Genomic DNA, 26,015 nt, shown 5'->3' on the forward strand with positions numbered 1-26,015 from the left:
CATCAACAGATACCATGAGCGGATTCGGTCCATTTTGACCATATCCAGAAAAAGAGAATATTACAAAAGTGCAATTCCTGAGAAATCAGAATGGGTTTGCATTTATAGGTTTTTAAACTTTTCCATTCCCAATTCTTAACCAATAACTGGCTATCTCTGCTTTTAGAGAGATTTGGACTCTGATCTACTACTTATTAAGGTCGTGCTTTAACCAACTGAGCTATCGAAGGCCATTTGTGATTTCTGTTACAGAGAAATTTCAGAGGCTAAACATCATATCGAATCTTCTTTAGGTCAGAGCATATATGATTACAAACTTAACCGTGGCAATTAAGATGAAAAACTAAAAATGGGATACAGTGACACTAAAATGTTATCCAATAAATCATACAGGCCATGGAATATAGACATCTACAATAAAATATATAAAAATACTTGAATTAAATATAAATCTTTATGTCAAATTTATCATTTAACAGCTCTAAAAATTGAAGATAGTAATGAGATTGTCTAGAACTACCATTTCATAGCATAGAATATTCAAGATGGTCTATAAATCAAATGATGCTTGCTAATGCCATTTTCACCTTGCTAACGGGATTTAGTCTCGGAAACATTGTAAGCTATGAATAAATACAGAAGTACTGCAACAGGCTCAATATGGACGAATACTACAGATATTGAATATTTACAGGGATCTTTAGATAAACTTGCAAACATTATTGCTGAAGCACAATGTTATTACAACGTGGGAAAGTCCGAGTAAAACTTAATAGATTATGCAACAGCAGCATGTCGAATTCAAAGGAAAGCACACGAAGACAAAAAGTATGTAAGCTGTAAAATCAATGTCAGACTTTTGGAAAAAATATAACTTGTCAAACATCTTGGAATTTAGGTCTTCGAAACAGGGCATATTGTTAATGCTCTTACATCTGTCTCTCACAAAATGTTTTTATATATTTTCTCTTGTAAGTTCTGGGGAATGGGTGAAGTGTTTACCCTCAGATTCATGCAATTCTAACTAGAGAAGCATTGATAAATTGTCAAATAACATCTCTTGTAGGAACAAAAAAACCTTCGACAATATTGCAATAGTTGCTAAACAGGTGCAATCAGCTATGACCACCATCCAAAAGCTAGAATAGGTGTTAAGGGGATTCTATGTTAATTTCCCTATTAAGAAAGTTAACAAATTGTGGAATATCTTCAATTTAGAAGATTGGAATACAAGAAATTATTTGTCTCCTGATACTTTGATGAAGTTAGTAGTCAGCTAAACCAACCAATATACAGACATTAAAAGTGCTCAACATGTATACTACTGTCTACATAACTGTTCCCACTGTGATAGCATTATCCAAAGTAAAGCAAATCCATATAATACTTTGATGGATTTAGTAGCCAGCTAAACCAACCAGTATACATACATTAACAATGCTCAGCATGTATAGTGCATAACTGTTCCCACTGTGATGGCATCATCCAAAGTAAAGTAAATCCATAAGTACTTTGATGGAGTTAGTAGCCAGCTAAACCAACCAGTATACACACATTAAGAGTGCTCAGCATGTATAGTGCGTAACTTTTCCCGCTATGGTAGCATTATCCAAGGTAAGGTAAATACATAGATGCCTCAGAATTGCATTGCTGAAAACCCTTGGTTAGGCTTATCTAAAACTAATGTCCCAATAAAGTATTAAAACATAATAGAGATCCAAATCTTTAACTCGTAATAATAATTGCAGCCACCCCTATGAAAGTTAGGTGTCCAGCCTAACTTTTAACAATTTTGAGTATAACGTTGTTGTATCCTATACTAATTGATCTTTTCCCGTAACTGTAGCTTCGAAGTGTTGGTGTAAAGAACATATTGAATATTTGGAAAAGCCTATAAAACATCATTTTTGTTAAAATGTTCTTGCTCTTTCTTTGAACTAGCAGCTTCACAAATGGTCATGGAAACAAAAGTGTTAACCTGCTCTTTAATCCTTCAAAAACAAATACAAAGCTCTTGGTATATCTATATGGTCCAAACAACACATATAAAACAAAATTGCAGTTAATTTATTATAGAAGGATATTGAACAATGAGATTCATAAGCATAAAGATTTTATAAAATTAGGATAGAAGATTTTGTAATTGTAGAAACATTCTGAGTGTCATTCATGGCATATCTAACTTTGTTTTTCACGCTCACATCCACCAACAATAAACAAGCTGCATGGAGAAGGAGAGCAGAATATGATTCAAACAAATAGACCTCACAGAGAGGGAGAGAGGAGTAAGACTCAAACTAGATGAAACTAGTGACAATGGACTTATCATGGTTAAGTTATACGATCATTCGTCTTTTGCAATAGACTAGAATGTAGAAGAACTTTGGCCTTCACCAATGTTGTTGGGAGTAGTATTTGTGTTTCCCAACAAATGTGCTATATCTGATTGGATTTTTAGGTTGCCAGCAACCCCCAGAAAAGTGTCTTTGATATTTTGCAGTGCACCCATAATGTCAATCATAGTAGGTCGTTCCTCTGGAGATGCTTTTGTGCAAAGCAAACCCACAATTAGAAGCTGACTAAGGCACTTTAGCTCCTTATCTTCTTCAATACTTGTACTAGTCCTCCTCAATTGACTCTTATCCACCACTTCCCCAACATGGTTAGGAAAGTTACTACCCACCCAATTCTGCAAGCTCAGTCCTTCCACAAACATGTTATGGGTTGGTTTCTTTCCAGTGAAAATCTCCAATAGCACTATTCCATAGCTATAAACATCACCTTTTGTAATGACACGTCCAGCCAATCCATATTCTGCATTCAAACATCCTCATCATCAGGTTTCTAATTCACAAATTTTAATAAAAATAGAAAACTTATGACATTGACCAATATGTCATCTAGCTCAAATAATACCTGGAGGAATGTAGCCCATAGATCCTTTGAGTGCATGTGTGGAAGTAAAAGTTGAATCCTCTGAATTTGCAAAACATATGGTAGCAATGCCAAAGTCTATTAAATATGCTGTCATATCTTCACCCAAAAGAACATTGTTGGGTTTTAGATCACAATGGATCACTTGCATGAAACAATAGTGATGGAGATATGCCATACCTTGCGCAATGTCTATTGTTATATTCAACCTTTGAAACAAACTCAAATCACTTTCTTCTTGGCCATCGGGATACAACCACTTCTCTAGGCTTCCATTTGACATAAATGGAAATATCAAAGCTTTTGTTTGAAGGTCTGAATAAGAAGTTATGATTCTAATCAGATTCCGGTGCCTAATTTTACCCAAAACCTTGCACTCCCTTTCAAAACTCTTGTGAGCCCCCTCATTTTCTAAATTGAGAAGCTTGATTGCAACAACTGTGCCATTGTTCAAAACACCTTTGTACACTTTCCCAAAATTACCAACTCCTAACAAGTTGGCATCACTAAATTCATTTGTTGCAGTGATGAGCTCTCCATAGGAAATTCTTTGGTGCCCCACATTTAAGGATGTTCCAATCTCTCTAAGAATATGCCTCTTGTGACTTTGAATCCACAAGATTCCCATAAACAAACAGAAGACAACAATAATTGCAACTGCGACAATAGGTATGATAACTTTTTTCAAATGTGAAACACTTTTATGTTTGTGAGTAGAACACGGTGGCAAACTTAACCAAGGTCCACAAAGCCCAGGATTTCCCATAAACGCTGTGGCACTAAGCTTTTTGAAAACACCACCTTTTGGGACTTCCCCTGACAAGTTGTTGAAAGAAAAATTCAAATGGCTGAGCATTTTGAGATCTGCCAATGAGCTGGGTATTTCACCTGACAAATTGTTGAATGAGAAATCCATGTCCTGAAGACTTAGAAGTTCACCGAATGACATTGGAATCGGACCTTCAAGTCTATTGTAAGAAAGATTCAGGTATTCTAGTTCTTTGCAGCTTCCAAGCCCACTTGGAATATTGCCAGTTAACCGATTTGCAGAAATATCTATAGCTGGAACCATAGTCATCTTTCCTAGTTCCAAAGGAATGGGTCCATGTAATAGATTGTTTGAAAGGTTGAAATAAAAGGCTACATTTGCCAGCCCTGCAACCTCTGCAGGTATGCGCCCACTAAGCCTGTTGTATGACAGGTCTAGTGCTAATAAGTTGGTGCATTTCCCTAAATTTGCAGGTATAGTACTTGATAACTGGTTCTGAGAAAGATCTAGATATCTGAACTGTTGAAGGTTGGCAAAAAAATCTGGGATTCTTCCAGAGAGATTATTTTTCGCGAGTGTCAAAAGCCCTAGGCTTTTGAGTTCCCCAATTTCTGTTGGGATATTTCCTTGTAAATTGTTGTATGAAAGATACAACCTTTGCAACATTTGAAGCATATTGAGTGAAGAAGGGATTGCCCCTGTAAAAAAATTAGTGTCTAAACCAAGATAGGTTAAACTCGTTAGGTTTCCAATGTGTGAAGGTATTTCTCCTTCTAATTCATTGCTGGCCAAAGCTAGAAAGTCCATTTTTATAGAGAGGTGACCTATAGAAAAGGGCAAACGTCCCGTGAGACGATTATGGGATAAATCTACTTGGTGCAAGGCGGAGCAGTTGGTAAGAGCAGTAAGAATGGGCAAGCTCGTGGTGCTGCCACTAACCAGTTGATTACCGCCTAAGTGAAGCACCCGGAGCTGCGTCAACTTACCGAACTCCATGGGAACTATTCCGCTGAGTTGGTTACTAGTTAAGTCGAAGACTTGAAAGTCTGTGCAATTGAAGAGGGAAGCAGGAATGTTTCCTCTCAACTGATTCAAACCCAGAAAGAGATACCTCAACCGGGTGTTCTTACTACACAACTCCATGGGAATGCTACCAATCAACTGGTTTTCATCTATATCCAATACTAAAAGATTGGTGCAGTTAGACAAGGAAGATGGAATTTGCCCTGTGAGGTAGTTAGTATGCAGACTTATTATGCTCACCTGGCTTAGCATACCTAATTGGGAAGGAACCCTTCCTTGCAGGTTGTTCCTAGCCAAAATTATCTGATCCAAAGAAGATATGTTTCCCAAGCAGGCCGGGATTGTACCTGTGAGATTGTTAGCTCCTAAGTTAAGGGTTTGTAACTTGGGGAGAACACATAGTTCTTCGGGAATGTTGCCTGTGAGATTGTTATAGGACAGAGTTAAGTTCTTTAAACTGCGGCACCCACCTAGAGTGAGCGGAATGAAACCTTGGAATTGATTCTCAGACAGGAAAAGCATCTTTAAGCGAAAGAGACTTCCAAATTGATAGGGGATGTTTCCATGAAAACTGTTATTGGTAAGGTCAAGTATTCTGAGAAAGGAAAGATTCCCGAGAAGGGGAGAGATTGTACCATGTAATCCCATGCCTGAAACATTCAGTGAAACCACTCTCTGTCTCCGCCGACTGCATGCAACTCCTGTCCACTCACAAAACGGAACATTCGGTTTCCATGTCGTGGGTAATGATTGGAACGGATCATAAGCAGTGATTACAGACACAAATCCAAGCAGAGCCTCTTGATCAGAAACGTTGCTCTTATGAGGATGCCAACGATTAGGTAACTGAAGCGTGGAAGACACAGAAGGAATGACGAAGAGAATCGAATAAAAGAAGAAAGGACGCATTCTCATGCTACGGGAAAGAACAGAAGGCTTCAAAAGTACAGCAAGCATGATGGGTAGACACACATATATATATATCTACCCACATAGATATATATATATATAAATATTTGTTGGAGTTTCCGTGAGCTCCCTAACTAATTGGTGTTGTCTTTTCACATGGATAAGGACCCTGTTTTTCTTGCATAACTCTCATCATCTTAATTGATATAGCTTTCTTTTTATCTTTTAAGATTCTTGGTTATCCATTATCATCAACACACCCAATGGCTTTATCATAACACTCTATCTTTGTTCGAAGATATAATCAATCCACGCCCAACAACATATTGTATGAACGCAACGGTAATACATTCAAATGTGCTGTGGTAGGCATACCATTCAAATCAAATGCACAAGCTCTTACCCAATGATGAACTTGTTTCTTTGTACCTGTAGCCAACTACACTAACCAAGACTAACTCAAACCACACTTTTCCATCAAGTTGGGACTAACATAAATATAATTAGATCCGGGGTCAATCAAAATAGAAATAACTTCATCACAAAGCTTACCGACCATTTCAGTGATAGATGCCTGATGCTCTGCATGTTTGTTATCCAATGTTGCATAGATACATGGAATACTCTTACCAACATCTCCAACAGTGTGTGCCTCCTACGCACTGTATATCTTATGTCTACCACTCTGGTACTGTGGACAGTCTCTTCTACAATGATCTCCTCCACAAGTCCAACACCGCGCAAGCTCTTTATTATGTTCCTTAGATCGGCATCCTGTCCTGTGTCTGATGCATTGAACTTCTTAGGTGGCACGACATTCTCCTTGTTACCTGTATCACGAGGCCTTGCTCTCTTTCTATCCCATTTGCCTTTGTTTTGTGCATTACCTCTCCAGTCTGGCTTAGTCTCGGTTTTGAACTTAGATTGTTCATAGCAATACATTAGCTGCTGAATGGCCTCCTCCAATGATCTAGGCTCATCGAACTCAATTCTATCTTTAAATGCAACTAATAGCCCACTAATGAACCTCTGAATCTTGGCCTTTTCCTCTGTGAGATAAGGCACATACCTCAGTAACTCCAAGAACCTACTAGTGTACTCATCATCTGTCATAGATCCCATCTTTAGCTCATAAAATTCCTTCGCCCTGTCATCAAAGTATCTTTCTGACAAATACTTCTTCTTGAATAATCGCTCAAACTCACTCCAAGTCAAATCTTCCTCATGAATACATTTGACATTCTTCACATCTTCCCACCAAATGTCTTCTTTACCTTTGAGACTGAATGTAGCCACTCTAGCTTTCATGTTCTCTGAATAGTCATGCAACCTGAAGAATTTCCTCATGCCAAGCAACCATGCCTTTGCATCCTGTGGTTTCTTCATCTCTCCATCAAATGTTGGTGGCTTTGCTTTCTTAAATTCATCTAGAAAATATCCCCTGTCACTCCTCCTGTAAGGATGATACCAATGACGATCATAGTGCTTATCTGAATCAGAACTAGAATCATACCTGTGTCTATGCCCTCTCCTATCTGAAGTATCCAACAATATGTCGTCTCTAATTGTGTCATCTCTATCTGATCTGTGACCACCATGTGACTGACTACCATATGCCCCATTAGTTCTATCCTCCTTCTCATAGTTGATTCGATGTGGTCCATGTCGCTGCAAATCTGACAAACTCTGAAGTATTATTGCATTCACCTTTGCTTGTTTCTCCTGTACCTGTATGATTCTGTCATTATCTACCTTATAACTCCTTATTTCTTCTTTTAAGCTTCTCAGTGTAACTGCCAAATCGGAAGGGTTCCCAACACCATACTGCTCTTCGGATTCATAGGGAGAGTCTTTATAGTCAACCATCTTGCTAGCCATTTGATATTTCTTCATGCAAGGTATATCATGTCAACTAAACCAAATCACAATAAACCAACGTACCTTAATATAGCTGAGGGAGGATACCTTGTCTACAGGATCAATAAATCAACATCATACATGTATAATGTAATCATGACAACATATAGAAACATAAAACATAAGCATATGACCATGCAACCGCCATTCTAACTAGGGTCCAATCATCAATGCATGATCTCAACAAAACACACACCAAGACCCCATGCATGACGACCACCATCGTTACGTCACAATACACTGGACCACATGCAAACATGAGCATGCATAAGCGATGCATAACCATCCACACATATGTATAAACACATATGACCAAGCATGAATGAACAATACTTGGAATCAAACCTGCAAGACTAATACACACAACCAAGCATACAAAAATGTAACCAAGCATACTACAACGATACATGTAAGCGACATAAATTGACATGTAACCAGTCATACACTCACATCGATGCATTCCACAATAACACCTCAAATTCCACATGGCGGCATCACTACAACCATGATCAACATCATGAAAATGCAACAAGCACATGGAATGCAAGTGTGAGAGACACACATGCAACCGACACGCATGCATGACCAACACATAACCCATCCAGTCCGAGGGGTGAACTATGCTTTGTAACAACCAAGGCTTAAGGAACTAGTAACTCAACCCAAGATAAGGAAACATGAGAACCAACCAAAAACAAATAATGAAAGTAAACCCACAATCACTATGGCTATCCATGAAATGACAAGGCTATGCAATCCACTGTCAATCCAGCCAATCCTCCATGCCAATGATAGATCTCAGCCAAGAAACCACATGCTCGTGCCATGCATGCCAAAACTATTGAAGGAAACATACATGCAACTCGATACTTGTAAGCAAATCTGATGTAGTTGTTGATTCAGATGCCCTCTTGTGCTTTCCTGCTCTTCCTTTGCCTTCTTGCTCCAAAAATCCAAGTATGCCACACCCGCCAAAAGTGCTCTAAGAAAACTCTAATTCTCTAAGAGTATGAGAGGGAGAGAGAATAGAAAAGAGCTCTAGCACTGAACTGACAAAAGGTTACCAACTGATCCTTTGAAGCCTTTTTATGAATGAGGCCTCTATTTTCTTCATTTTCCATTATTTTCCTTCATTTTCCTTCTCACATGCACCCTGTGACATTTCACCTCCATTTTCTCCTAATTTCCATTATTTTCTTAAATAAATGTGCCAAAATTCCATTTTGTCTTTCCAAAGCCTTAGCCATTTCCTTTGCCAATCTCCTTAGCCATAATCAATCACAAGCGATCCCCATCACTAGGATTTTTCCCAACATTCAGATTGGAATAAGTGTCCCATTATTTGTGGTTATTGTTTTTAACTTTTATTACATGGAATTTTCACTAGGGTTGTTATAGTACCAATCCCAGTAGCATTGTACCTTTCGTCGTCTCCAAACTCAATGTTCCTCTCGAGATATTTCTCCACCAAGTTACTGAACTTTTTTTTGTTCCCGTCATGTGGAACAAGACACCACTATCCAAGTACCACCCACTATCAATCACCGTGCACACCATGCATATGATGAGGGTGAAATCAAGCTCGAACTGTGAAGCCAAAGATTCACCCGATGCTGCTAGTGCAGGCTCCTTCTTGCTCTCCTTCTTGTGTAGACACTCCGTGGCATAGTGCCCGATTTCATGACAAATGAAACACTTGATTTTGGACAAGTCTTTCTTCTTTCCCTCTTGGCTGGGATCAGCCTCACCTTGGGGCTTCTTTCCCTTGGCCTTCTTTCCTTTGCTGACTAATGCAAATTCCTCTTCCACTTCTTTGGATGAGGTCCATCTCTGGTGTTCCACCTTATTTCTTCATACACCAAGTCAGACCATGATCGCTCCCAATTTGGTATCTTCTCCTCCCATTTACCGAATCCTGGTAGTTGTTCTAGCTCTTGGGAAGGGCTAGAAGGGTTAGGCTCACAAGATCATCTTCTACAACTGTCATACAGACAATCCCAATTTCATCTCGACATTGGGTGAACCTCCTCAAGTACAGTGATATTGTGTCGCCCTTTTCCATCTTGATCTTTTGAAGCTTGTCCTTTAGTGCCAACTTCCTATGGTCACTGCTATTTTGAAACAAGTTTGTCAAGGCTTTCCACATTACATATGGAGTCTCTTTCCGGTGGATATTTGAGACAATATGATCTCAAAATCCCTCCAATATGATCCTCCTCACCTTTGCCATGCATTTCTTCCATTCTGTTAGATCTTGAGCATCAGATATTGGAGGCTTCGAAATATCATAGTATATGAATTCCTTCAGCCCGCTATCTTCCAACACTGCCTCCATCATGTCCTTCCAAGCAATATAATCTGAGCTATCCTGAAGGGAATACTCGAGTCTCAATCTATAGAATGACATCATGTGGCCCTGAGGAATGATACTGCAAATTTGATTCACTTGCAAAGACAACTTCGAATTCTTCTCTCTATTATGATTCATGTGTTGATACCATGTAGATTTTTCTTGTAGATTCAAAATTGCTAATGTAATTTACTAAAACAAAAGACTTGAATCTACTTTACTCGTCAATGAAAAAAAATTTAATCAATCAAGAAATCACAACATAAACATGAGACGAGATTCAATCACACATATGCCCAGATATTTATCTAAGGGGAAAGCAACTGCTCAAAACCCCTTCCTATATGTATTGCATAAGTTGGAAAATAGAAAAGAAATACAATTCTTGCTCTTTCCTGAGCAACCTCTGGACTAGTAAAATCTATCTCACTGCGCCTAGACAAGCCTAGGCCAATACTTAGCCAATTTCCTTCTTGCCCAAGTCTATATTTCCTTGCGTTATTTCTCAAGGAATTAGCCCCCTATCAATTATGGAAATCCGCATCCAGAACTGCGCAATCCCCTATAGGCCTTTCTCTGACTGCATGCACCATCTGTACAACCCGCAAAATTATACAACTGATAGTACACTGCCCTTGAACTCCAACCTCAACTGGGTAACTCGAGTTATCTGCATGCATATATTATTCTGGGTTGATTGATGAGTTAACTGGTTGATCACTAGTGATTACACCCCACTATTTGGTCCTCCACTAGTTCTTAATCAGATAAAACTAGTTAAACTCACAATAACTGAAATAGATTGCTAAAAATTAGCAATAAATCATAAGTAAACACAACTTAAATGTCTCCTACTTCAACTAACTGATTTAATAGAATGATAAGTCTCATATCACTTCAATTAAATTCCTCCAAGTAATTTTATGAAATTAGAATTAGAATTTCTTCTAATTAATTTGTGAAAAATTAAATTAGGAATTTCTTGTTGCATTTTCAACAAAGATATTTAATAAGAATCCTCAGAGGGTTCTCCTTGGTGACATTTAAATCCAAAATCCATATAACCATAATAAAGAAGATAATTTCATCTATGCTTGACATTTTATTATTCAAATACTTCAATTAAATACACACTACATAATTTCTCAGAATAAGTAAAAGTTAATGGCAATTCTTCTAAATAAAAAAGATCCAAGAAGGGTTTACAGTTGACATCATGAAAGTAATGCTCTTGAATTCACCTAGTCTAAATTTCCAATTTGGAATGTAGTAGTCTACTTGTTCTACATTTTGGAGCCTTTTTGGACATATTTTTGCTCAAATTTGCTCAAAATTTGGCAGAATCGCCCATTTGAGTTGTCAACTCTCCACAATTTAAGCGTGAATGGATTTTATAGGGGGTTGAACCCATTTATGCATTCAGAAACACATTTTAAACAACAAAACTCATGATGTAACCAAAATCACTTTCGCTTAATTCCAACCAAAACATAAAATAGTCAAATAATGCTATTTAAAATGCATAAAACCAATTCTACAATCTTACTTAATTACTTAATAACTAAGCTTATATGAGTAAATACAAAAATAAAATAAAAAATAAGAAAAATTAACACACTCTTCACCTTGCCTACAATTTTTTCATCAACAAATACAGACATAATTCACGAAGTTAAATGATTACACACAATTACATACAAGAGTCTCAGTTTCTTTGACTCAAATGATGAACCACTCATGGACAACAAAAATAATTAATAACAATGCAATCTCACATAGATGAACTTGAATTCATACTCATAGTGATTAATTGACTAATTTGGCTAAAGAGTTTGAATTTAATGGCAACTAGATCCAATACAGGGGTATGATGACAAAATCATGTTGTAAACCAATTGGATTTACCAAATTTAACCTAAAAAATGCCCATTAAACATCCTAACCATAAATCTATAAATTAATAACCAATAAATTTACTTCCTTTGTGATGTCATAAATTTTTATTACCTCTTCGAGTGTCATTCGAATATTACAATTAACACAAAAATTTCAGTAAACAACATTGACAAAGTGAATGTAACAATGAGATATTATAAAAGTCTCGAAATTCATGCACATCAATTGGTTTTAATTGATGGTGATGAGGATTTTGGAAAATTAACAAAAACCTTCTTATCAACGTGTAAATGATTTTGTCACTTTGTCAAAACCTAAAAAATTGGCCAATGGATTGATATCTCAACATGGATCGATAAGCCCCAAAATTTATCTGTCGGTAGAATATCTTTGCGTATTAACATCTAAAGTCTTTCTTATTAGCCGATAAAAACTTTACTTATACATCAATATAGAAATTAATATCCCGGATGTGGGTGATTATTCTGGTAATTAATATGATTAGACGGTTGGCCGAAGGACGGGATGGCCACATGGCCACCTGCGTCGTCCCCCATGCCAACCTCCGGCGCATTCAAACCACCTTGCAGGAGCCATTAATTGTGTCTGAAGGCCAAGACACCTCCACAACCCTCATAGCCATGGAACTTGCAGAGCATCATGCAATTCTTCCCCCCTTGCTCCATTGTGTTTTCCCTCCACAGGCCGCAGAACCTTGCTCTCGCATTGTGACAGGAAGCCGATGCTGGTTACTAAGTTGTCTTGATCTGGGCAATGGATTTCATTACTCTCATTCTAGTCTCTGCAACTTAAACCAGGCTCAGACCTCCCCTGTTCATTCTCTGCATCGAAATTCCACCAACCCCTCTGCTGCCAACCTTGCTCTCAACCCTGCCATGGCTCGCATCAGACATGCGAAGCAGACGTGGAGGCACTCGCGGAGGCATCATTTGCCCACCGACATCGACTAGCTCTACCACTGCCCCCACTGACTCTTCCGCTGATAATCTCAATCCTCTCAGCTCTCTCTATGGCCGTTACCCAGACACCTGAAGTGGAAGGGGACATGCCAGGCTCCAAGGCATAGAAGGGAGGGATGTTGCAGTTCACTCAATGGATTTCCCCCTTCCTCCGCATCCAGCTCCCCATGTCACTCAATTCCGTTTTCACAGCACCTTAACCAGCCTGTAATCACTGCCACTGTGACCATTTCTTTCTCGGAAGAAATTGATCTGCAGGCACCTCCGCCTGAGCACAAGGACGAGCAGAACAGAGCGGCTCCAAGCAACCACAGTATTAGCATCCCTGGTAATCAACAGCATGACGATGGCAAAGTAGCCCTGCATGGCAAAGCAGTAGCTGGCAGTCAACCAACTACGGATAGCAAACATGGTGACACGAGGGCCTCAGGAAGCCGACAAGGTGACACGTCTGCAATGCAGGTGGGCACAGGTAGCATTGAGGTCGTTCCTCCAGCTCAGGGACATGGCGTGCCTGACGAAGACGATGATTGGTACAAATACGCGTGTCAGATCAAGGAGGAACCAGCCCCGGAGAATCTCTAGTCTTGACGCGTGGCAGCCAGATACTCCTTTTTTTGCTAGGTGGATGATTCTTAGTTTGAATGGTTTTTTTTCCGGTTAACTGTTTATGTTTCTAGCTATGAAATGTCTCTCTCTGTTTTTTTGGACAACACTGATAACCCCTGTGTGGGTTCATCCTGGTTTCATGCATTGGTTTCCCCTATGTTGGGGCAGTAAAAAACAGGCAGCTTTATTTTTTGGTGATGTTTGATGCTCAACAATTTTGAGATCAAGCTTTTCTGTAACAACTTTTTGTATCATATTAATAGAACAATATTACTTAGAAAAAAAAATATATAAATTAATAAAATTTGATTATTCAATTTATAATTCATAACTTGACCCTATTAAGCAGTTGAAATTTAGGGTGTAAGCGTTATATGAAACGTTTCATTTTAATTATGGATAATTTAAAATTTCACGAAAAAATAATTAAGTTAGTTTCAAAAAAATTTGTCAAATTTTGATCATGGTAAGTCTATTATTTATTTTTTTGTCGTTGTTGTAAAATTGATTTCAGTTCCAAGTAATTAAATGAGTTTTATATATAGATATATATAGTAACACTTCACCCCACATTTACCTATTTTTACTAGTTTTCTAGAGTAAACATGAGTTGAGAGTTACTATGCATAACCCAACAACCAAGTTCCAGTTATGGAAGTGGGGCCTAATAACCTAAACTTTACTGTAACCTCCTAGGAACACTTGATCACCCAGATGTTAGACAATATCCACTGACTGGAATTGCCTTTTTCACTCACTTCACAAACCAGCAGCATGCAAGCAAGCCAATGCATGCAACCAGAAGGCTCCAACCGCATGCACAAGGCATCTTCCATGCCTCTACAACCGAAATTCCCTAGTTATGTGGATGTGGCCAGGGACTCTATTTTGGATTTTTAGGCTAGTTCAGGCCATTGCCAAAATCTGCCTAGAACTTTCCAGAACTTTGTCATCCAACTATGGGAACCTCCAAAATCAATTTCCAAGCTCTAATCATACTCAAACTTACAAAACACACCATAGTCATTTATGCAAACACTTTGTTGACAAAGTACTTGTAGCTTATAAATGCATATATGTTTATTGATTCAATAACCTCATCAGAGAATCATTGAGAAGGCTCACTGCCCTCTCTTACTAGCTACAACAACACACACTAGCTCGTGCATTCATATAAGATAACCAAGAGCCCATCAAACCATGGAATGGATCCATAACAAGAGCACATCATAAATGAGAAATATACCATGCATGTAACTAGTTTCTTTTTCACATATATAAATTCTCTAATTCATTTAAGCACATTGGTGGCAAGGTGGGGAGGGTACTTTATGGATATGAGGAGGACAAGGGTTCAGAGACTCATGGGGTCTATGAAAAATAATAAATCAAAGATATATGGTCTCTACCAGGGACTTTTGTTAGCAAAATAACATTAAGTGGACATAATTAAGATTATGGGAGATTCTCTCCTAATCCTGCATCATTTGGTCAAAGGTTCCCTCCCAAAGGAGAAACCTATGGAAAACATCATGAAAAGAATCAAGAAAATTGCAGAAAATATCCCATTCAAAGTATATTTCCATGTCCTAAGAAACTTCAATAGAGAAGAAAACAAGTATGTTAAATAGTGGTGTAAATTGAAGATAGGTGAATTAAAGATTAATAGCCAAATCACGCTTAGTATAATTCTCTAATGGTGGATGAAGTCTAACACTCTTAAAATTGTTAATTTCTTAGACTTAAATGAACCTCTTTAGGGTGACAACAACAATTTCAAAGTTATGAAAGGTTTCCTAATCAATTAGTTGCATTGTGTATTGTAAATTCTGTGTTTTGTTGGAAAAGAGAACCAATTGAAATCTTTTGATGAATTAGCTTTGTAATGGCTTTTGTATTTGTTGCGAATCAAATGTAGAATTATACAATACAAATACTCCTTTTAGTTAAAAAAACTTCATTTGAGAATATTGGAAATGGTCATACCAAGTCCTTATTTCTTTTATTTGTACATGTTATAACTACATGGCAAGAATTTAGTCTCTCTCTCTTATGGTGTTTATATAATTGCGCTAAGAGACCTCTCCAACCAAAGATGGAAGAGATGTAATGTAATGTTATGTAAACATTACTCGGTCAAATAAAAATAATATATATATATATATATATATATATCTGAAGTGCAAATTTTTCCTCAAATTTTGCACTCAAAAAAGTGGTTTGCACCTTGAGAGATTTGATTCATCTTATATATATAGTGCAAATTTTTCCTCAAATTTTGCACTCAAAAAAGTGGTTTGCACCTTGAGAGATTTGATTCATCTTATATATATATATATATATATATATATATATATATATAAGATGAATCAAATCTCTCAAGGTGCAAACCACTTTTTTGAGTGCAAAATTTGAGGAAAAATTTGCACTTCTAGAGATTTAATCCCTATTGAGACTTGATAGATGTTATTGAATGTCATTATCATAATGTTAATAATAGAAACATATAGAATATATTAAAATAATTTGTTAAGTGTTAAATTTATTAAAAGTTAAAAAAATAAACCAGGTACACTTTGTAAATTTCAAATATAAATATAAATAAATATATATATATATATATATATATATATCTATATATATATATATATATATATATATCTATATATATATATATATATATATCTATATATATATATATATATAGATATATTACTTAATAAAAGATATCATATATCAAGTTAAATGATAGATATTATTGTTATAAACAGATTTAATTAATTAATTATATACATAAACTAAATTTCATATATATATATATATATATATATAACTAACTTAATAAAAGATCTCATATATCAAGTTAAATGATAGATATTATTGTTATAAACAAATTTAATTAATTAATTATATACATAAACTAATTTAAAAAAAAATTGATATAGTAATTTATTTTTAAATCACTAAATAAACTAATTAAAATATAATAAAAAACAAATAATAATATAATTATTTATTTTAGATTAATAAAAAGCTAATTAAAAAAATAAAAAATAAGAGTAATCATACAACAATAGAACTATTTGTTATTTATTTTCGATCATTAAAATTAAGGATTATTAATTACTTTAATATTAAATCTATTCTACATCACAATTCATAGGTTAAAAAAAAATGTTTATCTTTGACACAACCTGTACCAAATATTGCACATCAATAAATTTATTTATGTAGAAACAAATCAATAATAACAATTTCTAATATTAGAGAAATTTTTAGCTAACCCGTTTCGAACCAACAAGTGTAATTCATCGTGTCATCGTGGTTCATCATGAGGACGAGATGAAGAGGCAGACTATCGCAAAGGCTTAAATAGAGGGCAATGTAGAGACATAATTTCAAGTAACGACTATATTTGAGCAATACTATTTAAATTATGATATTAATTTTATTAATATATTAAAAACAAATATTTTTAAGTAACGACTATATTAAAGGGCTAGTTTTTGAAAAATAATATTTAAATAATGATATTACTTTATTAATTAATTAAAAATATTAATAGGTAATGGCTATATTAAATGACTAGTTTTTGAAAAATAATATTTAAATTATGATATTAGTTCATTAATTTATTAAAAACAAATATTAATAAGTAACCACTATATTAAATAGCTAGTTTTTGCTTAATTCATTATGGATCATAGAAGCCTATGTACAGAAATTTCTAACATAATAATAATAATAATAGGGTTGAAGTGATTTTGAAATTATTAAATATTTTAATTTTTTTTTTAAATACATATTTTGTCAATATTTAGTTAAAAATGATCTTTATTTCAAAAAATATTATTTTTTAATAAAAACTTTAATGATAATATTATGCAAATTAGAGGTAGATGCAGGTTTAGGCTTTCCAATGTTAGTAAATAACACGTTTTGCTTGATTTTAGACTTCTGTGATCCATACTAATTTTCATAAATTCTTTCGGATTAATCACATCATGAGTTTTTGGTCGACGTTTCGAACCATCTAATGTGGAGCTTATTAGGCAAGACTGTGTTATTGTGCTTAGGAAGGCAAAGTCTCCGAAAAGCAACATTATAAAAAATGAGTTTCTTGCCCTTAAAGCCCTAAGGGATAACCCTCACATTGTTATCCTAAGAGCGGATAAAGGTGGGGCTGTTGTTATTTTAGATAAAGCCGACTATGTTAACAAAATGAATGACCATCTCTATAACAGTGGTCGTTACATTAAGCTTAATAAGAATCCTACTAAGAAAATTTCTAAAGAAGTTACTTTTGCCATAAAATCTAATAATGCTCTTAATCATCTTAGCAAAAAGCTTATTGAAAGCAACCCTCTCACCCCCATAATTTATGGCCTTTCGAAGATTCATAAGGATGGGATCCCCCTGAGACCTATTGTTAACACAATAGGTGGGCCCACTTATCTTCTTGCTAAATTCCTAGCTCAAAAACTCAAACCTCTTGTTGGTCACACCGATTCCTTTGTTAAAGACTCTGCTTCCTTTGTTAAAGAGTTGAAGGATATAAGGCTAGAGCCTGGGGATCTGTTAGTAAGCTTTGATGTTGTTTCCCTTTATACTAATATCCCTATTCAAGAATCCATCAATGTCATTAATCATATTACTGATGACGACACGGCAAAATTGGTTGATCTATGCCTTACCTCTACATTTTTCAGCTTCCAAGGTGAGTTCTATGACAGACTTGTGGGGTTGCGATGGGTTCTCCTCTTTCCCCTATAGTTTCCAACTTATTCATGGAAGATTTTGAGACCAAATCTTTAGCCTCTGCTCAACTCTGCCCCAAGCGATGGAAGAGGTTTGTTGACGATACTTGTGTTGTTTGGCCCCATGGTCGTGAAAAATTAAATTTGTTTCTCAACCATCTTAATTCCCAATCTGACTCCATCAAATTCATGATGGAAATCGAGGTAGATGGATGTCTCCCTTTTCTTGATATTCTCCTCTCTAGAATGGATGATGGTTTTGTTTCTCACCGGTTTTTTCGCAAAAAAATGCACACGGAACAATATCTTCATGCCAGTTCTCATCATTTTCCAACACAAAAACTCGGGGTTCTCAACACCCTTGCGACCCGTGCTCTAAGAATTTCTAATGAGAATCACTTAGAAGAGGAAAAATCTCATCTTCTAAAAGTTTTTGAAAATAATGGCTATAGCAGGCAACAAGGCCTCAAAGATTTTCTAAGGGCTAGTAAAGAATCAAGGATTAAACCTTCTCGTGATGATACAATCTCCAGTGTTCAACTTCCTTTTATTCAAGGGACCACCGATAAGATTTCTCATATTCTTAAAAAGAACAAAGTTTCTGCTACCTTCAAACCCCTTAATACCATTAGAAATTCTCTTAGATTCGTCAAAGACCCTGTAAACCCTAAAGACATGAAAGGGGTCTACTCCATCCCATGTTCTTGTGGGATTCCCTACATTGGGGAAATTGGTTGCTCCATTAACCAGAGAATCCAAGAACATGCAGCAGATATTAAGCACAACCGCTCTCGTTCCTCAGCTTTAGCTGAACATGCAATGAAATCCAATCACCATGTCTGCATCGAGGATTCCTAGGTCATTGCTAAGATTGATCACTTCCATTATAAGAAGCTTCGAGAAGCCATTGAAATTGAAAAGTGTGCTATTAATCTTAACAAGGACGATGGTTGGAAGTTAAGTAGAAGTTGGATCCCCGCCTTCTTTTCCATTTTTTTTAAATAAATATAATAATTAATAATTGATTATTTTTACTTTTATATTACAATATATATCCTCTTTGACCTCCCTATTAAACTATTATCCAATATTATAATTTAATAATATTTAAATATAATTGTTGAATATTATTCATTTTCAATAAACATTCCAACTCACTGACTGATTTTTTCGCCTTTGTCCTGGAAATGAACCACATTAGATGGTTCGAAACGTCGACCAAAAACTCATGATTTGAGTAATCCAAAAGAATTTACCAAAATAAGTAACACGTTTAGTAAATAAAGATGATTACTTTGTACTTTGGCTAGACGAATTCAATTGTAATAATTTCAATTATAGTTTCCATTTTAATTTTTGGTATAAGAGAGAAACTGCATAACTATAATGAAAAATGTTATAAAGTATCGTAGAATTTAATCTTTTATGTATAAAAACAATTATAAATTTAATTCATAAATTAAAAAATATTATATATAGTAAGGGTAAGATGAGGAGAATAATTATATAGCTTTACTCAATGTAAAATAAAGAAAATTATTTTATTTTATTTTTTATAAAATTAATTTTAAATTTAATAAAAAAAATTAAAACAATTTTATTGTAAATAAAATTATATTATTTTATATTTTATAATGTTAATTTTAAATTTAATTAAAAGAATTATTATATATATTGCTAAAATTAAAATATATATATGAATGAGAAATTCACGTGGTGCACGTCATTGTGAATAATGGATATGTGAAAGAGTTGTACATAATGAAGTCATGGTAAAGTATTACTTCACCTAACCCGTTCACTCAACATTCACGTGGTGCACGTCATTGTGAATAATGGATATGTGAAAGAGTTGTACATAATGAAGCCATGGTAAACTATCACTTCACCTAACCCGTTGACTCAACATTCACGTGGTGCACGTCATTGTGAATAATGGATATGTGAAAGAGTTGTACATAACGAAGTCATGGTAAAGTATCACTTCACCTAACCCGTTGACTCAACATTCACGTGGTGCACGTCATTGTGAATAATGGATATGTGAAAGAGTTGTACATAATGAAGTCATGGTAAAGTATCACTTCACCTAACTCGTTGGTACGCAACTTTCTTTAATGTCTCACAACAAAATATTTATATTTATTTCCTTACTTTGCGTATAAAAATATGAAGAACTTAAGTTATAGCATATTTTTATCGGTGCTAAAATAGCTTGAATGTTGCAAGAAAGTTAATTAAACTGATATACTAATAGAAATTTCTAAGTATGAATTGTAGCAAGAAATTCCAAGCTCTGTACTTATAGAGGTCATTGAAAGCATTATCAAGGCCAAGTGTCTACATGCACTTTGAATTGTATGATTGGTTATCTGTAACTTATTTTTTTAGCACTTAGAAGACCATGAAGTAAAGAAATATCGACAAAATGGTACAACACAATATGGAAGAGACCTCCCATATTAGAGATGAAGAATCAGATGAGACGAGGTTGATAGAAACTCCTTTATATTTGGTGGAGAGAATGAGAATTTTAAAGGTTGAACTTTAGAGTTCTAAACATGATAATGAAAGGCTCATTAGAGAATAAGAGAAATAGAATAAATTGAAAGTAGTGTTGTTGCAGATTTTATTTGAAATACAAAGGAACTTACAACAAGGACCAACTACTAATAGCACAAAGAGGAATCATGCAATAAAGGTACAAATCCAATTACAAGTTTAGAATCACAGGCTAGAAAAGAGTAACACAGGGAGTTCCTAAAGAAAAAGGGAGAGGAGTACCAAGAGGGATGCACATAGCGGTGACACTTTAGTAGAATCCTCCAATGAGAGGAAACCCACTTTTGAAAGATTATCATCAATGATATCATATTAAGTTCCCATAGAAAAGAAGGAAAAGACATTGTAGGAGTTCCTTACTTAAAGAGTTGAAGAAGGAAAATGCACCTACATTCAATGAAAAATTAAGAAAAATGAGGAACTAGAAGCATGGCTGTTAGGATTGAGGAAATGCTTCTAAGTATAAAACTACTCAGAGAACATAAAGAATACAGTGGCCATTTTCAAATTGAAAGGAAGGGCTTCCATATGGTGGGAAGACACTAAGAATGTCAAAAGAATAAATGAAAGAAGGATTGTAATACCCCCGCCATTCATAATTTCATTAAATATTATTATTTAGGATGGTGAGCCAGAATGATATTTTGAGGCCAGTGTGTCCATGTAACGAAGTTAAATATATTATGGGGCCAACGTGCCTGAATATTTATAAGCCTGGAAAGGTTGTGAGGCCTTAGAGCATGAATTATCATTAATAGAATAAAATATTTTCATAATAATAAAAATAAGGCTAGCTATGGAGCCCACTCCATAGAAAGAGTATGGGGGGGTGCAACTTTATACAAAAAATAAACGAGTGTGTTCTTTTGGTGAAAAGTGATCCCCAGGGCCCATGGGGCTCCAAGGAGTGCCACTTGGCTAGTTAGGGCCATGTAGTTATAAAAGGTTATGTTTTCCTACAAATTCATTCATTCATCCAGGGGATGGTTAGAGAGGGAATTGGTCACTGAGTTCTGGGGTGGACTCTAAGACTGAATAATGTCCAGTGAGTCATGGGGTTGGACTCTGGACTAAATAATCATTCCATATGGATGCATCTCATTTTTATGTGAGCCCCTATGTTGGCTCTGGGAATTTGGTGCTACAAGGGTATGACGACCCTACTTATGGCTTAGCGAAAATGGAGTTTTCATGGGAACTTGATGTTATTTTATGGCGCATAGAGTGCTTGGAGTCCTGGAGTGTCATTTTTGTTGGGTTGGCACCTTGGAAAATAGCCTAAAGGGTGTCTGGAGCCCTAGAGCAGCGTGACTGTTGGGTTGGAACCTTGGCCATGGATGTGTGGATATTTTCGGTTACCATTTCCTTTGGAGTTGTTGTCCCAACTTGAGGGTGATCCGATGGTTGAGATTATGAACCACCAGGGCTATGGTTGGATGGAACGTGGAGAGCCCATAGCCAGTCAGCCTCTTTTATACAGATAAGTGCCTCAAATTTACCTGTATCAATTTATTTGTTCATGTTTGATATTGTTGAGCTAAAATAGAGAGAAACCCTTCTTATAGTGTTTCGTGCTTAACTGTCTGTTATTATTTGGTAATTTTGTCTTGTATACTTTATATTTTTTTATGGATGTCGTGTGTTATGTGCCCTGAAATGATTTATGGGTTCCTTCATGTGTTTTTATACGCTTTGATGGTAAACCCTAAGATGGGAAGTTTTGGTATTTGTGTATCTCACCTCCGTATGTGTGTGTTAAACCTTATAATTTGTGGGGTGTGGAATGTAACCCTAGCTAGGGTTTCACATAATTTTATAAATGGCTCAACTATGCAATCATGATAATATGTGTGCTCAGATAATTTCCTTATGTTTTCGTTTTGGTATGCGATATTTGTTGTGTGCGATGTAAAATATATGTGTGTGGTAGATGGTACTTCAATATTTAGTTAATTATAATTTGCCAGGCACATGGTAACTTATGGAAAAAAGATTATTTTTTTTGTTATGGTTGCATAGTGTCATTGGCATCAGGCTGGGGACATTACTGAGTGGTATCAAAGCCTAGTTTCCAACATTGGGCCTGGTTGGGCCAAATTTTGGGGGAAAATTGAGGTTTTACAGGTTTCCCACCAATTGTTTGACGAAGGTTGCACTGGTGGAAATAGTGAAAATCCAACCTAAAATTGAGAGAAGTTGCCATGGAAGGGTACTTGTTATGTTTTAAAAGGAATTACAGACCATAATTTGGAGGCTTATAAATGAAATTTAGTTACAAAAGGCACAGAATTTTTTTGGTTTGTTTCAAGTGTTTAAAAAATAAAAAACAAAGAATATGTGTTGCGAGTTTGCTAACCTATTTCTTGCCCAAGGAATTTTGCTTTTTGGAGAATCTATTAAAAAAAGCAACAACATGAATGAAGATGTCGTCAATATTAACAATGAAATTTTAGTTCCAGATCACTGGAATCGCCCTACTACAATTGTTCTTATCATGGGGGTTGTTTATTGTTAAAGGCGATCATGGGTTTATGATCATTTTATCCATTTTTATGGATTTTAGTTTCTTTTGACTTTATTATTATCTTTTGCATATGCATTAATGATATTGTTTTATAAATGAAATGATATATGTGGAGGCAAGGTGTAATGCCCCACCCCACATTTACCCACTTTTACAAGCCCTCTAGGTTAGACATGAGTTGAGTGTCACTATGACATGACTGGACATCCAAGTTCCCGTGATGGAAGTGGGACCTACAAACTGAAAACCTCTTTGACATCCCTTAGGGACCACATACCACTCAGGAGCCAAATATCCACCCCAAGTGATCAATCCCTGAGCACGAACCCTTTTTCTCTTACCTGACTCCATAACCACACCCTTGACACTTCATGCATGTAGATGGAAGGCTATAACCACATTCATAGGCTTGCTTCCATGCAGTTATGACCTAAAAACTCTAGTTCTATGCTAGTGGTTATGAGATCTGAGCCGCTTTTCTAGGCTAGCCTTTGGACCACAACCTAGAACTGCCTGTAAGTTTCCAAAAACATAAACAAGATGCTAATAATGCTAACCATTTAGAACTTGAACAAGAACTTGATCTAGCCATTCCTAATCCATGATAGACATTTCGTCAAACATATGGTAAACATAGAATCTACAAGTCATGAATGTATATGATTATAAGAGTCTAAACTTCATATGAGAATCACCAAGAAGGCTCAATTCCTTCTCAATATAGCTACAACAACATTTGTTAGCCCATGCATTCATCAACCATTTATTAACTTATCAAATCATGAATAAGAGCCATAGCTAGAACACATCATAGAACCATGCATATAACCATAATAGAAACCATGAAAAATCTGCCATGAAATCAACATAATAACAAATTCATTTGCTCATTCATCACATTAGGAAAATAACTCATTGTTACATATGAAAAATCTAGCGAAGTTAAGGACTTCCACGTATCACCTGACCAGAGATTGGGCTGAACCAAATCTTTCTTTCAACCAATCACCCTTGTGCCATATTCCAAGCATGAATGTGGGATCTCATGGGATAAACCAAGACATAACCAACTAGGGACTCCAAAGGTTAAACCACCTCCACCCTCAAGTTACCATGATCTCACCTAAACCAATCTCGAGATCACAAAACCAAAAAAACTTGGATGCCTTAGAATTCCTTCACCCTAGCCTGAGGAATTTTTCTATATCCACCTAACTGTCAAAGGCTTCCCAAAGAAAACCATCTCCACCCCCAACCCTTGGGATTTTTTTGAGACCACCTCACTTGGATTCAAAACCTTCTGACAATCCAAAGCTCAGCCCAGAATGAATCTCGTCACACCATGGCTAACCAGGAAATGACAAGGCAAGGGTGAAACAACTGTTAAACCAGGAAAAACCCATGCCAATGACAACAAATGAGCCAAATAAAAAAATTCATATACCATGCATTCACATCCCAACAAGGAAATCATACATGCAACCTGTTAGCTGCAAAATCCTCCTGATGAAGTTGTTGATCCTACCGTTATTTTCTTTCCCTTTGTGTTCCTTTGCTTGTTTGCTTTCCTTTGTCCAAACCCAAGTGAATTCTAAAGTGCTCCAAGGATACTCTAAGTGTGCAAGAGTGTAAGAGAGCCAAAGCTAAAACTGACAAAAGCTATGAACTATTTATCTTATGCTTTTTTATCATTGATGCCTCTGTTTTCTTTATTTTCCTTCATTTTCCTCTCATTTTTCTTTGCATGCAAATTTGTGTCTCTTCATCTCCCTTTTCTCCTATTTTCCTTTATTTTCATAATTAAATGTCAATTATTGTCTCTTTGTCTATTCCAATGCCTTTGCCAATTTTCTTAACCATGATAAACCAAAAGTGATGCCCACTATTGATCCGTAAACTACCATGGATATTCCACTGGACAATTCGTCACAACATATTTGATAATAATATATTAAAACTCTGAAAATTCTACATTATTACAGTTTATTAAACTTTAAGATATGTGGATTTAACTGTAATTAGTGCATGCATGCGAATGGAAATTATGCAGAAAAGTAGAGAATGAAAAAATGAGCACACACACACACATAAGACATGAGATATGCTCTATGGGAAACCCTTTAAGGAGAAAACCCAACTAGAAGGTGAGGTGAGTTCACTCTCTTTCTATGTCTAGAAATATGGATGCAAGTACAAAAAAGTAATGTCTGTGGCCCATGGGCTACTACAGTGCATAGATCCTCTCTGTGTGCTCTACCTCCTATCTCTCCTGGCTATCTTTGCTCAGCTATGGAACAAAATTCTCTCAAAGGAATGGAATACCTCTTCCTCCTAGTGGCCCGGTTATAACAAAACGTGATAGTCTACAAGTGGTTAAGTTTGACTACATCAAATCTTAACTCGAGTTACAAAATAAACTCTTTTAGAGTCTTTTACATCAAAAACGTGTGGCTAGCCCCTTTTCTATGAATAATGGGGGCTGACACGGCATCCTCCTGGACTATAGGTGTGAAAACAGGAAGGTCAACTTCTTAGTGGCATAACGTTTACATACAGACTCTGATTGACGTGCTTCTTATGTTGTTGGAAAGGTCTTTGTGTGTAGAATAGCATGAAAAATTTTGGTGCTAAAGTGATAAATTTTTACCCCCCAAAATTTCATTTTATGCCTCAAAGCGCTCCCAGAAGGATTCAGACCCTGTTTCACCAAACTGGGTCATGTCGATAAAAACGGTCTCGTGAGCTGATTCCTCCACTTTTTCCACTCCAAATGCTTTGAGATGGA

General features: G+C 35.9%; 1 protein-coding gene across 1 annotated transcript; it reads right to left on the reverse strand.

Annotated features, from left to right (window-relative positions):
* Positions 1 to 2,096: 2,096 nt before the first annotated feature.
* Positions 2,097 to 5,685, reverse strand: LOC149173389 (uncharacterized). Its single transcript, XM_089424584.1, has 2 exons — positions 2,917 to 5,685; positions 2,097 to 2,814 (listed from the first exon to the last, which is right to left on the reverse strand). Exons 1-2 carry the CDS (start codon positions 5,681 to 5,683, stop codon positions 2,366 to 2,368), a joined length of 3,216 nt encoding a protein of 1,071 aa, XP_089280710.1. The 5' UTR covers positions 5,684 to 5,685; the 3' UTR covers positions 2,097 to 2,365.
* Between the last annotated feature and the right edge of the window lie 20,330 nt (positions 5,686 to 26,015).

Source organism: Pinus tabuliformis, chromosome 4_2 (assembly GCF_031772625.1).
Source record: "Pinus tabuliformis cultivar Carrire ecotype Pingquan chromosome 4_2, CPIR1, whole genome shotgun sequence".
Classification (NCBI taxonomy): domain Eukaryota; kingdom Viridiplantae; phylum Streptophyta; class Pinopsida; order Pinales; family Pinaceae; genus Pinus; species Pinus tabuliformis.

What these genes read in the sequence shown, in the direction of transcription:
- LOC149173389 (XM_089424584.1), bottom strand. Translation starts at nt 5,683, where the DNA reads ATGCTTGCTGTACTTTTGAAGCCTTCTGTTCTTTCCCGTAGCATGAGA. An exon ending in TATGGGCTACATTCCTCCAG is followed by an intron (nt 2,815 to 2,916) that starts GTATTATTTGAG and finishes GTTTGAATGCAG; the next exon opens with AATATGGATTGGCTGGACGT.